Below are 15822 nucleotides of genomic sequence, written 5' to 3' on the forward strand. Positions count from 1 at the left end.
ATCTTTCTCAAGAATGCATTTAAGAGACCTAAATACAGCCTTATACTGACATTTCTTTAATACAGCTGAATGAATAAGTAAAAGTGTTCTATTAGGTACTGGAAAAATAACAGAACTATTACTCAAAATGCTAAACAGCAAACACCTAATGATTTACACTGCTTGAGTTTTTAAAGTTTAAATTTGATATAAAATGAACCATGTTATTCCCAGATGCTAGGAGGAAATTCAGGCACTTTGGGAAGAAGATGAAACTTTTATAGTTACTGAGGCACTATTTTAAATAGCCTGTATGCAACCTGCGTAGAACCAACTCTCTAGCAGGACTTGACTTAGAAAAGGTCTTCATTATTAAACCACTATCAAGTCCCTCTATTATTAAGAGAAGATTTCCAAAGAGAACCAGAGACTTTAAAAGTGTTACAGTAAATGTAACTTCCTTGTCTATTTCAAATGAATATTTTAAAGTGTTGGGCAGATCTGTCCAGTCTCGACTATGGTTTCCATTCTCCACTATGCAAAAAGGCAAGACACAAATTCAAATATCTATTTTGGAAAGTATTTACTTAGTTTGAATAAATTAATTGCAAATAAAAATTAAGCTACAATATATAGCCTGAATAGAAAGGACTAGAACAAATACAACACAGGACTTGATTTCCTTGCATTAGTCACAAAGCATGTGACAATCTAGAAAATTCAGAATCATTATGTTTCTTTGAAAAAGGGGTAACAATAGTTACTGATACATCACAACTAATAAACTTATAATACAAGTTTCCTGACATGCATTTCCTGAGTGAACTCAATGTTCATTTTTTAAAAACAAGGAATTTTGACAGTCGAAGTAAAATAAAACAGTTCATGGCTTCTAAGTGACAAGTTTTGCTTTTTCAACCCCCCTAAAATATAACAGCAATGTAATAGGATAAATTAAAGCTATGCTACCACATATAAAAACCTGCTAGTCAATTAAGTATCATACAACTTTTCAAATTAAAGGAAAACAAATCAAATGACTAAAAAACTATTCTGTCAAAATCTGAAAATGTATTGATTTCTACAAGTGTCAAAAAGGATTTGATGTAGTGCAACTACCTATACTTTTCTTGTGGCACATTTAGAAAAAAGATTAGGGCAAAGGAGAAGAAACTTTTTCTTACTTCTGAAAGCAAAGGACTTACTGAAGTTAAAGAGAATAAACAGACCTTGCATGTGTTATTCCTCAACTCTGCTGTCACTGGTGAGCATCTGCCAAACAAACATTTATTTGAGTCACACTGTGGCAACTCTTATTAGGATTCAAGTCCACAGTTAAGGCTGGTCTGCTAGGTTAAAAGTGGAGGGCACTATCATCATTCTTTAACCCTCTATCTCTACATTTTCTAATGCTCAGATAAAGCCAAATACAGAATTAACTAAGCATTTCTTTTTCTAAAAGCAAATCAAGTCACTCTCCTTTCTTGTTAATTTATATTTTTCTCATGGGAATAATTTTTTTTTTTCTAGAAACACTGAACAGATGAACCACAGTTTATATCCAAAAAATAAACTTGCCAAATGTTGGTGATACTAAAAACAGGTTAATTATCATGGGAGAAAAATAGATAATCTAGATTAAATTGCATATTCAAAGGAGCATATAAAATGTTTCTTAGCATTAAGTTTTTGTTGTAGTACTACACTTGAAAGAAACATTAAGGAAAAAAAATCTTTCCTGATTATCTTTAATGTGGTTAAAAACAAACACTTCTTAGACAATGGTAATTAATGTGAACCTGATTTTATAAAGTATTCTAATTTACCAAATCACATATTTAGATGGGAGTGGGAGAGGGGCTCTCTTGTTCTTCTTCCTAAGTTTGCAAATCCTTGAGATTTGTGCTCACTAAACTACCATTCACACACACGGTGTGACACCATCATTACCATGCTACACTATCAAGAACGTTCTAAGATATTTTCTAAAATAAAGATAAATAGAAAAAAGTTAATATACATGTTGCTGTATTTTACAATGTTTGCAACAAACTGTAAACTAACATAGTTTGAACCAGCAGTACCCTCAGTTATACAAAACAATTTCTCGACACTGAGGATGGGTGATTCAAAAACACTAAAATGAAGGCATCAAATTAGACTACGTCTTTTTCTCCTCAAAATATATTTTCAAAGATTGTAATTCAGAAGTCTGGTACTTTCAAAAATTCCTTTGCTTGAGTTTCCCCGATTTTGCTCAGAAATTGCTACTATTTTTTATAAATTTTTTAAAAAATTCTTCATCTTAATGCAAATGATCAGAGCAGAGAAACTGTGACGTGAATAACAGGTTGCAAAACCCAAATCACTTAGCTTATAAATTTATAATGTAGTCCTGGAGGACAACTGTCTGTTAGTCTAGAGGTCCTTGGAAAATGAGTCTGATGTAGCCTTGTTCACCAGCCAACTGATGTGCACAAAAAGGACAGGCTGCGTGAAAAGTGTGAGTACCATGAGGAAGCGGGATCTGGGACCAATAGGCTGTTGTCTTCTCTGAACACACATGCCCACAAGGGCTAAATGCATGTGTTGGAGGGCCAGCGTCCACATAAAATCCAGCTTCACATCCAAGCCACAGAGGGACATAGGGACCGACAGATCTACACATAGGACATTCACGATCTTTTCCGTCACGTTCTTCTTTGTTTCCCCAGTTATGATAGCCATGTACATGGCCGCAGTTTAGATATACCCATGGTTGTTTTTCATCTACAACATCTTTCCTCTTCATACTAGGAAACGCTAATGTGTTGAACCCTACAGGGCACTGAGGTCGTGCTGCGTTGATTTCCTGTCTTAAAGCTTCTAAATGTTTCACGGTGGGAGTGTGGGAAAGGCCTTCTGCAGTACGCCACAGCAATGTTGCACCACAGAGGTCAATCAATGAGCCATCTTGTAACTGATTGGTTTCAATTTCCACCTAGAGATTAAAAAATAAAAATAAAAAAGTGCATTCACTACCAAGTTTTGGATTTTTACAGAAAAGAGTTAGTCTTAAGGGAAAGTCATGAAAGATGTAAGTTTGAAAACTAAGGATAAAATACTGAACAGTAGCATCTCTTTATTCTCGAGGACAACTTACGATTAAAACATCTAGCTAAACAAGAAGCCTAATATTTCCAATTAGGTAAAAATGGTCAAAGATATTTAGACCAAAGAAAGGTTACAGTGCTGTTTCATTGAGGAAAGCTTGAGTTTTAAAATCTATTGACATAATATGACAGACAAAATCCTTATATTTTCCTAACTGAAACAACGAGATATTATCTTCTAGTATAGAATCTGGTAGTATATTTGACACTCAGACTCTGTTCTCTTTATCAGTGATAGATTTAAGATTTTTTTTTTGAATATATATAATGTGTTCAGTCCAACTTATCTATAACTATGTACTGATGGTGGCTAAATAAGAAACCAGATTTCAGTATTTACCATTTTTCCTCTCTGTTGAGCTGATCTGGTTTCACGCAGGCTGAATACATTCCCACACACCGATATTTCTCTCCATATTCCAGGCTTGGAGTCTTCTGTGAACCCATTACGTGGATGCATCACAAGAACACCATTAGTGGTTAAGCCATCCATCTGCCCATCGGATGTCTTCCATTTGGCAGCCTTTTCCTATAGAAATAATAGTAGTGACCTTAAATTTATTTTTAATTTGGAAATAGAAGCTGGTATAAAAGAATGCATCATTTAGGAAAAAAGCTTTTTACCCCAAGAAAAATGTTTTTTGATGAATCAAATCCTGCAGCATAAATCCGTGCTGTAAAGGGGGGATTCCGTTCACATATGATTCTACAGGCAAATCTTGATATAGTGCTTTGAACTGACTGTGTATCAGAATTACTTTGACTTCCAGGAACCGTGTCAGTTACAACGAAATCAATAGGACTTTCAGTCGACCGACCAATCTAAGGGAAAAAGAAATATCTATAAACTTATTTGAAGAACATAGTGGAAAAATCTACTCAAGAAAAGTGAAATGTTAAGGTGAAAAAAATTAAGACTGAAATTTCTAACTCAAACTTAGCATACTTAACTTTGGGGGGTATCTATACCCTTGAAAACTAATCTTTCAGACTCTCTATGGTGTAGTAATCATTTGCAGTACTGAATAAAGTGGGAACTTACGACAGAATTTATAAAACCCTCAGAGTATGAAGAATTCAGGATAACTGATATTTCTAGATGGTTGCACACTATAACCTTTTTGGGTGGAAATACATCTACCATGTATTACTCTCCCTTGTTTAACAGGATATATTGAATATTTAAACAAATCCTGTATGATGTATCCAGAACATTACATCATTGACTACCATTTACAGAATGCTACAATCCAATGATGTCTTCAGGCGCTATAAGATAATTACATTAAAGGCTTGAGTGGCCTTGTTTTGAGGTCTTTTGTACACTTTACAGATTTTCCCACTTCCTTTTTTGCTAAGTTATCAGCTATCATTTCTTGATTTAAGTGATTTTTTTTCCCCTCTAACCAGCTTTTCTTATTTTGATATGGGTTGAGAAATCAAATAACCAACTTTAAAGAACAGCATTGCAAAAGGTTCTTAGAGCCTAAGGGATTCTCTAAGAAGCACAAAAAAAGGAATTTCAGTGAGATTCTATGGCATTTACTTTATATTGCCTAGATGTCTTTTACATTTTCTTGCTGGTTCTTGCTCATATTTTTGAAGAGAAGGTTCCAAGATAAGAATTCTGGATGAGTGAGGTGTTAGAGAATAAGAGAAATCTTCAAGACTACTAAGCAATAAATACATTAATTCCATTTCTAAAGTTGAAAAGGAATAGGTGACAAAGTGACAAGAGTTACAAGGTTTTAAACATTTAGAAATTATCAGTCTGTCAATATTTGTTAAAAAGTAGTATCATTAAGTTGAAGAATGTGAATACTGAAAAGACTCTTAAAAGTCATTCTTTGCATAGTTGAGCCTCAAGAGTTCCTCATATCAGCAACAACAAACAATCATTAAGAATTATGGTGCACCAATAAAAAAATGGAAAAAAAGAGTTCCTCATATCAGCATACTTTTAGATAAAACTCTTTAATGTTTTTTTCCTATCAACAAGTACAGTTTTTACATTTAGTTCGAATAATTTTAGGGAAAAGTTGGTTGGTTAACAAATGTTAGATGTTCCTTTTGCATATTTTTAAGTTAATGATATCTCAAGACAACGACCACAGACCTATGAAACTAAAAATATCTCCAAAAATAAAAAGGCTCTTTTAGAGGCAAAAGATGTATGTCAAAGAGTAGACTGGGGATTAATATTTGGATCAAGCAAAAGCATCATTTATTTGTTTGGGAAGAGCCACTGGACTGTTCTAGAAAGTTGACATTTGATCTGGGCCTTGGAGAAGACTGAAGACTTCCAAGCAATACTGGTATTGCCAAGAAAGAAGGAAGAAAGCTTAAATATTTATAAAGAGGAAAAACTACACGATCAGATGCCAAAATATTTTATATTAAACTCCAGTAGTTCTTCCTTTAATTGCTACGATTAGCTTTAAAACTACAGATTTCTCATGTCACTCTTCCCCATGATCATGAAAATGGTTCCTTACAGCCTATCCAAACTTTTTATTTATAAGTTAGAAACTTACTAAGGATTTCCTTCTCTTTTGTCAATTCAGCCCAATTTCCTATTACTTCTGTATACAAGTATATATTGTAGCAATAAGTAGCTTGTTCATCAATTTCCTGCCACACTGCACAGAATTTTTCTGCCATCTCTTTCTCCTGGTTACCAGCAAGGATCCTACTTGACCTGATAAGAAGGTCCAAATGAATAGGCACTGCTGTGAAGTCTCTTCTCCATCCTTCTGCCACCCTATCAGAAATCTGTACTTCATTCACGTTTAGACAACAGTATAGCAACTAGGCAGGAAACTGAGTTGGAGTTTGAATGTCTGACGGATTGAAATATAAATGTTCTTGTTCAGTGTAGAAAGCAGATAATCTAAAATGTTTATAAAACCAGTTCCTGGAAGACTGCCTAATTTAACAGGATAGTTCTGATTTATCTCAGGTTTTCTGATGTAAAAATGTTTGTATTTTCCATGGGAATAATGCCTGTAGAAAGGCCAAAATCAGTTTATTATTATAATGGGAAAAACTCTCTACTTTATGATAAAGGAGAAATTGATTACATATGATAAAGGGATGAGCAAATAAACATAATGTACTTTCTGCAGTTAAATTCTGTGATCAAGTGTCTAAGAAGCACTTTGATTTAAAAAAAGCTAAACAAGTTCATTTTAATTGTTTGGTGGTAAAATAAAATGTGGAAAATCATCCTAAAGCTTTGTGTTAGGTTTTTGCTGAGATTCAAACCTTCATGTGACTAAGGACATTATTTACTTACTTTTGGTAAAAACAAGGAAACAAAAAAATACATTCTAAAATTAACCACAGAGACACTAGTCTAAAAGAAGTGTTGCATCTTATTTAAGGGCTAAAGGGAGAAACCAACCTCAAAGAAATATTTTGCTATTGGTTAAACTTAAATGTGTCTCTGGGACTTTTCATCTTTATTTATTCTTGTACAATTAAAAAAAAGTGGAAAAATAACTGGACAATAATAATAATAGCAAAATTTATCATGAAACATTTATGTCCTACTGAAGTTTCTTTAGCAAACCCAGTATTAAGGGAGGGGATATTAAGACTTCTGTTTACATCTTTGGATTTAGCAGTTCTGTAAACTATCAGTTTATAAAAATATCAGCACTGGATTGGTACAAAAATGAAGGTGCACCAGTAATAACAAGTTTGACATCACATATTTGATATGAATAGTTAGAAATTGCCTGTACTTTTTGTTGCCTAGGGAGGAAGGTGGGAGGTAGTGGGGGGAAAAAAGGGCATTAAATGCATACAGAGTATTTTTGAGTTTCTTTCTTTAGATATTAATAGCTAACATTTACTAAGAGTTTACTAAGTAGCTAGCAGAGCTCTGAGCACTTTACATGCACAACTCATTTAAGCCTGCCATGAGGAGGATTCTATTACCTGCACTTTACAAAGGATGACATGGAGGGCTAAGTAATGTTTATCAGGGATTCTGATTATTGAGGTCATCTCTTAACCATGGCATAATGACTTTTATAAGGCTCAGAAATCAATACATATTTTAATGAGCTACATTATTAAAAATAATAATTCTTAATTTGACTGCAGCAGAAGTTACTGACAATATATTTTTTCCTTTGGTGCTGGGGATTGAACATAGGGCCTTATGCATGTTAAGTGCACATTCTATCACTAAGCCATATGTATCTCAACCTCCAACAATAGATTTTTAATTTTTATTTTTTTTAAGAAAAAAAATTTCATGTTATAATACCTGAAACATATCAGTGTTGCTATCATGAGTATATTCAACCACCACTGTCTGGGCCCGAGATAGAGTGTATGATATGCTATGCTGGTCCTTGTTGCTTATTGCCTGTGAATAAAAAAGTTAATAACAAATATTAGATAAAGCAAATCAGAAAATCAATCAAGTCAATTGAAAAATCTTTCCAATAAAGTAAAGGTAAAACTATTTTTCACATATATGATACACTTATGGATCTCCCCCCTGAAATTTAAGGTCCAGGTTAATAACTCTTGCATAATCTCAGCTATGACAATAGTTTCCTTAGATTGAGAGGGTATAGAAGAATATTTTCAAGTAGTTACAGAGTAAAACCACATATTTTAAGAACAAAAACTCTAAGATCTATCTCCCTTGTAAAGTATTTTAAATTATAAAGTAATTAAAACCAAATGCCATATAGAAGCTAAAATTGATTCTCAGTACAGGAGAAGAAAATAATTCTTATAAGAAGAAACTTATTTTTAAAGTACTTTAAAGAGTTGTACAGTTAACCAATCAGCAGGGTTAGCTGATTTTCTAATCATTTGATGACTTATACAGATGATAAATGTTTGCCTTATATATATATATATATATATATGTTGGGCTAGATATAGAAAAATTTATAGAATGATTAAATATTAGCAAAGGCAATAGATATTAAAGCTTATGACTGTACTTCTGACTTATCCCAAACTAAAAACATTGCTAAAAAGAACTCTTCAGTTTTGTTTTCAGGCCCTTTTTATGTATATGAGCTAAAGATAATATCAGAGGGGGAAAAACCTAGTCATTGCATAAAGGAAGTGGAAACAGTTTGAGTAAAAGGAAAATAAGATACAAAGACACAAGAGAATGATTACACACAGCAAAGGAGCTAAATGAAAACTGATTTTTTAAAAAATATTTTGTTATATATGAACACATAACTTTATTTTATTCATTTATTTATTTTTATGTGGTGCTGAGGATCAAACCCAGAACCTCACGTGTTAGGCAAGCATTTTACTACTGAGCCACAACCTCAGCCTGAAAAATGTTTCTTAATTAGAAGTTTGGCATTATAAAATTTTAGCTGGTTTCAATTTTTAGCTAATCTGTATCAGATTAAGCTTTAAAATAATAATTTTAGATTAAGATAATTAATTTTCAATACTGAAGGAGAAAAATATCTGAGTTCTTATCTACCCAGCTTTATCAGTCTAACAATGCTTTTGTTTCTGATATATTTTTTAAAAAATTAACTCTACAGATATAACTGAGCCTGCCCATGTGTCCCTCCCTATTCTTCCCTTCTCCTCAGAGGTATACAACCTCAAAAATGCAGTGTAGATCACTTACATGCAGGTTGTTAATATATTTTTTACTACACATTTATGTTTCATGAAAATTGTATAATTTTTTTCACATGCTTTACAATCTATACTTAAATCCAGCATTAAGCAACTGACTTTTCAAATAATTGCTCAGTATTTAAAAAATGCTGTCTTTTGTGTGTTTTGAGACTGAAATCTTTAGTTGGTTTTTTTTTTTTTTTTTTTAACTACTGAACCTACTCTTAGATTAGGGATAAGAACTATGTCAAGTTTGAGTCTCACGGGGCTGGAAGGCAAGGTTTTAACCACTCATTCCAGATGACTGCCAGACTAAATAATTTAAGTTTTTTTCATGACCTCACTAACATATTCCTTTAAAATTTAAAAAGAAAAATTTGTTTGATTCCCTGTAAAGATAAAAAGGAGTCAACAAAAACATGAGGGGCATGCTGGGTACAGTGGTGCAGCACTTTAAGCCCAGTAGCTCTGGAGGCTGACAGGCAGATCCTAAGTTGGAGGCCAGCCTGAGCTACTTAGCAAGTGTCTGTCTCAAAACTTAGAAAAAGGTTGGGGATGTAGCTCAGTGGAAGAACACCCTTGGGTTTAATCCCTAGTACCACAACAAACAAACAAAAACCTAAGTGGCATTACAGAGTAAAAAAAAGCCAATATTTCAGTGTTTAGAGTTACAAGCATTTTCCCTCAGAGTGATTCTCAATCAGAGGTGGTACTAGCTAAGAAGCATCTGAAAATGTGTATTTTTTTTGGCTGTCACAATGATTTGAGGGCTCAAATAATACTTGATGGGTGGGGGATCAAGAACATTAAATGTCCTATAATATGTGGACGGTCCTGTACAATGAAGAACTGGCACACCCCAAATGCCAGGAGCTTACTAGAAACATCACAAAAAGCTCCTCAGATTGGGATCCACAAGCCATTCACGTAAACCACTGCTCAGCACAGACCTTTTCTGCAAAGGAGCAAAAATTGTCACTTAAAGACACTCTCCCTTTTCTACACTCATTGGCTCTTGAATAGTATAAAGAAGGCCTAGAGCAAAGGCTTGAGGATTGTGTTTTGCACTCCAAACTGGATAGGCTTTTTATTTAAAGATATAGGTACTTTCTGAAGTCATACAAATCTGTAATTTTTCTTATTTGTTTATCACAGTATCAACTGGAAATAGAGGAATTCACAAGGAAATGTAAAGATCGAATCTCTACTTGTCTATTATTCTAGGAAAAGCACAAGTGTCCTGAAATGGTGGTCTAGCTTCTGAAGATTTTGGTATGGAAAGGAAAAGGGGCTAAAAGCATTGATAAGGACAGGAGGGTGAGAAATTACAGCTGAATATTTATTTCTATAGCTTTGATTCAAGCTAATAATTACTGAGGTCCTCTATGTACAGGGTACTGTAATAAAAGCTATGACAGTCATGAACCAAAAATAAAAATAAACCAGGTACAGTGGCACATGTTTATAATGCTAAAGACTCAGGAGGCTAAGGCAGGTGGATTTCAAGTTCAGGGCCAGCCTCAGATACTTAGCAAGGTCCTTAGCAACCTAGTGAGACCCCGTTTCAAAAAATAAAAAGGGCTTGGGATGTGGCTAAGTGGTTAAGTACCCTGAGTTCAGTCCCTGATACCCCAAACAAGACAAAAACAACAAAAACAAAAAATCCACAGAATCTTAGATAATCATTAAGTTTAAACACTACCTTGTCCATCTGATATCTTATTATGCATACTAGACACCATACTCCTTCCACCAGCCCAGGGGATGTCCCTGAGTAACAGAAATGCCCTCTTTATCAGGGTGGACAGTCACACAATTCTAAACACTACCAGATAAAAAGTCCTGGCCCTACATCCACATCTTTTAATAAGGAAAGGGAATGTTTCCTTGTAATTTCTATCCACAGAACCTGGTGTGTCATTTTAAAAGAATAAAAAGCCGAATTTCCCTTCTGATAGCAGTTCTTTAATCCAGACAAAATTTATGAGACAGAATGTGAGGGGAATGCTAGAGAATATAAGAAACACACAAAAGTTTTTCAATTTCCCAGTTTACATAGCTTTTATTTTTATTTGTTTACCTTTGCTGCCTGAGGAGTACATGCAATATGCACAGTGCTGGGCTTTACCCCATTTGCCTTAGGTCTTTTAAACAAAGCAAACCTACTTTTCCTCCTTCCTCTATCACCATTTGGGAGAGATCCATTATACCTGTTGTGGAAAAAATAAAAGAGATTAAGTGAGCTCTTTTAAGAATCACACAATTTTAAAACAAATGTTTTACTTTACCTTGTAGAATCAATTCCCAATTAATTATCTATTAGTATATTATAACAATCTCAAATTCTTTTTGGCAACTGCTTATCTCCACACCAGTTGTCTGGGATATGAACCAAAGTAAGAATCTCTTTGGCTATATCCCAAGTCTCAGAGAAATACATTTTGTATTATGCATAGCTTTGTGTTGTCTACATATTTTTGTTCCTCTTTTAGTGAATATAATAAAGAGCTGATTAATGGCCTAACAGATTCCTTATGACTCACTGTATTTTTTTTCTATTTTTTAAATTGTTTTTGCATGTGATAATACATTTAAAAGTGTAACATATTTTGTTTAAAATAGACTCTCCCTAATTGTGAACCAAATACTTTAAATAGCTGAACTTTCTTTTAAAAAATATTTTTACTTGTAGATGGACACAATATCTTTATTTATTTTTATGTGGTGCTGAGAATTGAACCCGGTGCCTTACACGTGCTAGGCAAGTGTTCTACCTCTGAGCCATAACCCTAGCACCTACTTAACTTTTAAAATAAGAACTATTTAGATTTCTTCATTAAGTTTTGGCTACCTGAATACATATACACACATAGACAAGCTCTGCCAACATGGTGTGTATGTGTAAGATGTCTGCTGACTAGTAAACATACTTTTTGTTTTTCAGGCCTTATAACCATGTTTTCATAAAAAATATATGCCCGGAAGATAAGCAAGTTAAGTAAGGATGAAACAACTGGAAACAAGCTTTTAAAAAAATCCAAACAGAAACACTTGGGTGTTCACTCTATGGTAGGTACTTAATATAGTCTGCAAGACTGGCCCTACTGTCCCCATTTTTGCAGGCTAGGAAATAAACTCAGAGGAATTATTTTCTGAAGGTCACATGACAATGGCAAAGCCAAAGCTTGAATCTGGGTATGTTTGTTATGCTTTTTTTGTCATTCTTCACTGCTTCACTAATGTATAAACAGCTAATATCTTCATTCACTGCTTTTCTATTCTGATAAAATCTTTGATTTGATAATTTCCTATATGTAGTTAGTCAATCTGGGCAGAAATGAGGCAGGGAATAGGGACAGATCTGGAGTTGGAGGAAAAAGTGATTGTAAAATGGCCTGCAATTATGGTTGAGAAGGAAGAATCACGTTTCAAAGTTGAGAAGTAATTTACCCAGTAACTGTCACATACAGAAACCACACTGATTCTTTATAAAAAAAAAAAAACTAAATAAACATTTTGTACTGGGAGAAAGTCCTAACTATTTCTTGCTAGCCGTGTTACAGTACAAAGCAGAGTCCCTTGGCTAATATGTTAAATTTACTATTCTAGGCTATGGGTTGCCACAAGTTCCACTGTAGGCATCTTATTTACCCTCACTACTGTCCTTAAGTTGCATGGCTCATTCCTCTTCTGTGTTCTATACTCTCTGTCCTCATATTGTGTTCCTGAATTCAAAGATCTTTTCTAAGAGAAATTAACAGCAGGAAATGAACACCTTGTCCAATTTCACTTCTTCTAGAATTGGGAAGAAGCATTATTTGCATTTTAAGACACCAAGTACCAGATACAGAAATGACCACTACTGTTAGAAACTACTAGGCTGAGAGGCAGTTTAAAACCACACACTAAATTTTAACCCTTATTTTTCAAATATTCTCAAATTTCCCACTAAAATATGTAGTTTTTTTTTTTTTTTGGTAGTTAAAAGCTGTTTGTCATTAATAGTATTAAAGCAATGTGACTTGAATTTCTAATATTGAAGTTACCATATTAAGTTTATGATCTTTTAAATTTGGTTTTTGATAGGAAAAATTTTTATGTCTCAAACGATCTTAGATCATCTTATACAATGTCATTTTATAGGGGAGGAAAAACAAAGGTCTAGAACAGTTGACTTGCCCAAGGTCACAAAGTTAACAGTGTTGGAATACATACTGGAATCTAGATTCTCTGTCAAGATCAACAACTCTACGGATCTCCCCTGTGTCTCTTTCTCATCTGAAACAACACGTTCTTACTTGAACAAGAACTTATACCATTCTGACTCTCAAATTTACAATAGTATCTAGAGCTGCTGTTTAGGCAAAAGAAGAGAAACAGTAGGTGGGAAAGAAATTTTCCAATTTTTAGTTTCTGGAATCTCTAGAATTAATATTAACACAATATTAACAGATTAATATTATGCCCCCACTTTGACAGTTATGGCAAGTTTATATTTAATAAATTGAAATAATGGAATAATCTATTCTTCAATCCATAGGCTGTTTTTCTGGGAATTATATTAATGAGATTACTATTGAAGCAAACAAGTAAGCTAGGTACTGGCCACAGGGTCTTCCTAACTTCTTTCAACAATACAGAGCACAAAGCAGACCTTAAGCACAAAGCGTCAACTACCTCTGGGGACAAAACAATAAATAAACACTCATTTACATGAAATGTCCTAAAGCAGGAGAAGAGAAAGGGAATTTTTGGTAAAGATGGCGGAAGTAAAATTTTCAAAAAGATGAGACAGAGGAGGAAAACTGTCTTCTTTGAGGGTACGGGTAAGATAAAGTTTATGAATCATTTAAGCACTTACAAAAATGGCATAAATATAAGCATTATAAGTTTCTTAATTTGGTAACATTACCCCATAACGTTAAATTTCTCTTTGGAAGCTAGTAAGATATAAATTCTAAAAAAAGTACTTTTAACCTAGAGGCTAAAATTACTATATATTATTCAATTTTATATCTCATCAGATGTAGAACGCTTACCCTAAGACAATGAGTTCACCATATTTTACTGGTGCTTTGGAAGGATGATTTTCTTGATCAGGAGAAAACATGAGCTTGGCTGTCTTTCTCAAATCTTTGTTTACTGGTCAGGAGCCTTGGGACACCTTTTGCATTATCTCCTAGAGGGGAAAAGTTTTCATTAATAATGTGAACAGTGAATTTCAGTCTAAATAAAGATATTAATTTCCAGCAGTCTTTTTGAGAACAGTAGTATGAAAGTCATCATCTGATAAAGTATGTGACATTTTCTGCTTACAACATTTGATACAAATGGATCCAAATTTAAATTTGGGCCTTCTATTTACAGAAGATAGAGGTGTACTTTCCTCTATTATTTCTACAAAGTACAACTAAAAACTCTGGACATCATATGTGAAATGCAAGATGACATGAAATGATTGGGGATATAGCTCAGTGGTAGAGTACTTGCCTAGCATGAGCAAGGCCCTGGGCTTGATTCCCCATTAAGGAAGAAAGAGAAAGAGAGAAAAAGGAGGAAAGGAGAAGAAGAAAGGGAGGAAGAAGAAAGGAAAAGAAAAGAAACATGAAAAATGGAAAGAGGCAGAACAGGTAAAAACCCAAGCATCCAAGAATCAACCTGAGAGTGAGTTCTCTCAGTTTTCTTTTTTTACTAATACATTCCAGACATGGAGCTACAGAAGCCAGAATCCGGATATGTCAATTAATACATATCAGAGGAGGAAAAGGCACAACAAAAGCTTGCTTTCTAGTTAAAGGAACAAGAAAGGGGCAACCTACCAAAACAAAACTTTGGACAATAATAATTGTTCTACTACAATCAAAGCCTACAGAAAATACTACATACTCCTCCCACTACACCACCAAGAGTTGAATGGGGAGACTTGACTTCCATTTTGGGTACCATAAGGAGGAGGTCCAATGCCCCACAGAGGTAGCATTAGAGTAGGTCAAGTAGGAAGAGAGGCCTTTCACTCCAATTTGGGCCAAGTACATCTTACACTTACCTCAGCATTATCAGTAAGGACTACATAGGGAACTTGGATTTCCACTATGACCCAGTAATAACAAGGACCGTCCTCATGTGTCAATGGAGGTAGAGCAGAGAAGTTGAACTTATAAACCTGGCAGTAACATTAGATAAAACACCCCTATTAATCTGTCAAAGCAGTGTCAGGAAAAGCCAGGGAAACAGAAGGTTTAGATGATATCCAGAGCCTTAGAATATAATATGAAAAATGCCCCAAGTTTTAAAAGAAAATTACTCATCATATCAAGACTGTAAAGATTTAAAACAATGCAAAAGATAACCAGTAGATGCCCAAACTGAGATGATAGAAATGGAAGAATTATCTGACAGAGTTAAAAGCAATCATGATAAAAATGTTTCAGTAGTTACAAAACACATTTGGGGCAAGTGGGGTAGGGAAGGAAGTTTCAGCAAAGAAAGAAGATACAAAGAAGCAACTGGAAATGTTGGAACTAGAAAATATATTAACCAAAATAAAAGAGAATAATAGAAATTACTCAATCTGAACAAGACAGAAAATGATGTGTGGGGGGGCATGGGCAGAGCCTCATGGGTTTATGGGACTACAGCAAAAGATCTAACACTTTGTCACTGGAATTTCAAGAAGAGAGAAGAGCATAGCTGAAACAGTACTTTCAGAAATAATGACTGAAAATTTAAAGTTGTAAAGAAAAATAAAATTACAGCTCTGAATAAACCACACACAGGATAAACCTAAAGACATGCAAGCCAAGATGTATCATAATTAAGCTTCTGAAAACCAGAGGCAAAGAAAATATCTTCAAGGCATAAAAAAAAGCAACATCTTATCTGGAAAAAAACAATTAGAAAGACAGCAGACTTCTTATCGGAAACCATAGGAAGCCAGAACACTGGTTTAATAATTTTTTCCTGTGCTGAAAGGAATGAACTGTCGACAGAGAATTCTATAGTCAACAAAAAATAGAGAAGGATTACTAAAACATTCTCAGATGGGTAAATTAAAAGAATTTGCCAG

The 15822-nt window shown here is 34.1% G+C and overlaps 1 protein-coding gene across 2 annotated transcripts in view; it reads right to left on the reverse strand.

Annotated features, from left to right (window-relative positions):
- Nucleotides 1-575: 575 nt before the first annotated feature.
- Nucleotides 576-15822, reverse strand: part of Peli1 (pellino E3 ubiquitin protein ligase 1) — a 55312-nt gene continuing 40065 nt past the window's right edge. The window contains exons 2-7 of one of the 2 annotated variants that reach the window (XM_076832693.2): nt 13796-13935; nt 10837-10966; nt 7408-7509; nt 3756-3953; nt 3472-3660; nt 576-2959 (exon numbers count right to left, since the gene is read on the reverse strand). In XM_076832693.2, coding sequence (XP_076688808.1) covers nt 2393-2959; nt 3472-3660; nt 3756-3953; nt 7408-7509; nt 10837-10966; nt 13796-13866 — 1257 coding nt within the window. In that variant the 5' untranslated portion in view covers nt 13867-13935 and the 3' untranslated portion in view covers nt 576-2392. Of the gene's footprint in view, nt 2960-3471; nt 3661-3755; nt 3954-7407; nt 7510-10836; nt 10967-13795; nt 13936-15822 lie in introns of those variants that run through there. The other variant, XM_076832694.2, reaches the window with a different exon arrangement.

Source organism: Callospermophilus lateralis, chromosome 14, assembly GCF_048772815.1.
Source record: "Callospermophilus lateralis isolate mCalLat2 chromosome 14, mCalLat2.hap1, whole genome shotgun sequence".
In the NCBI taxonomy this organism is placed as follows: domain Eukaryota; kingdom Metazoa; phylum Chordata; class Mammalia; order Rodentia; family Sciuridae; genus Callospermophilus; species Callospermophilus lateralis.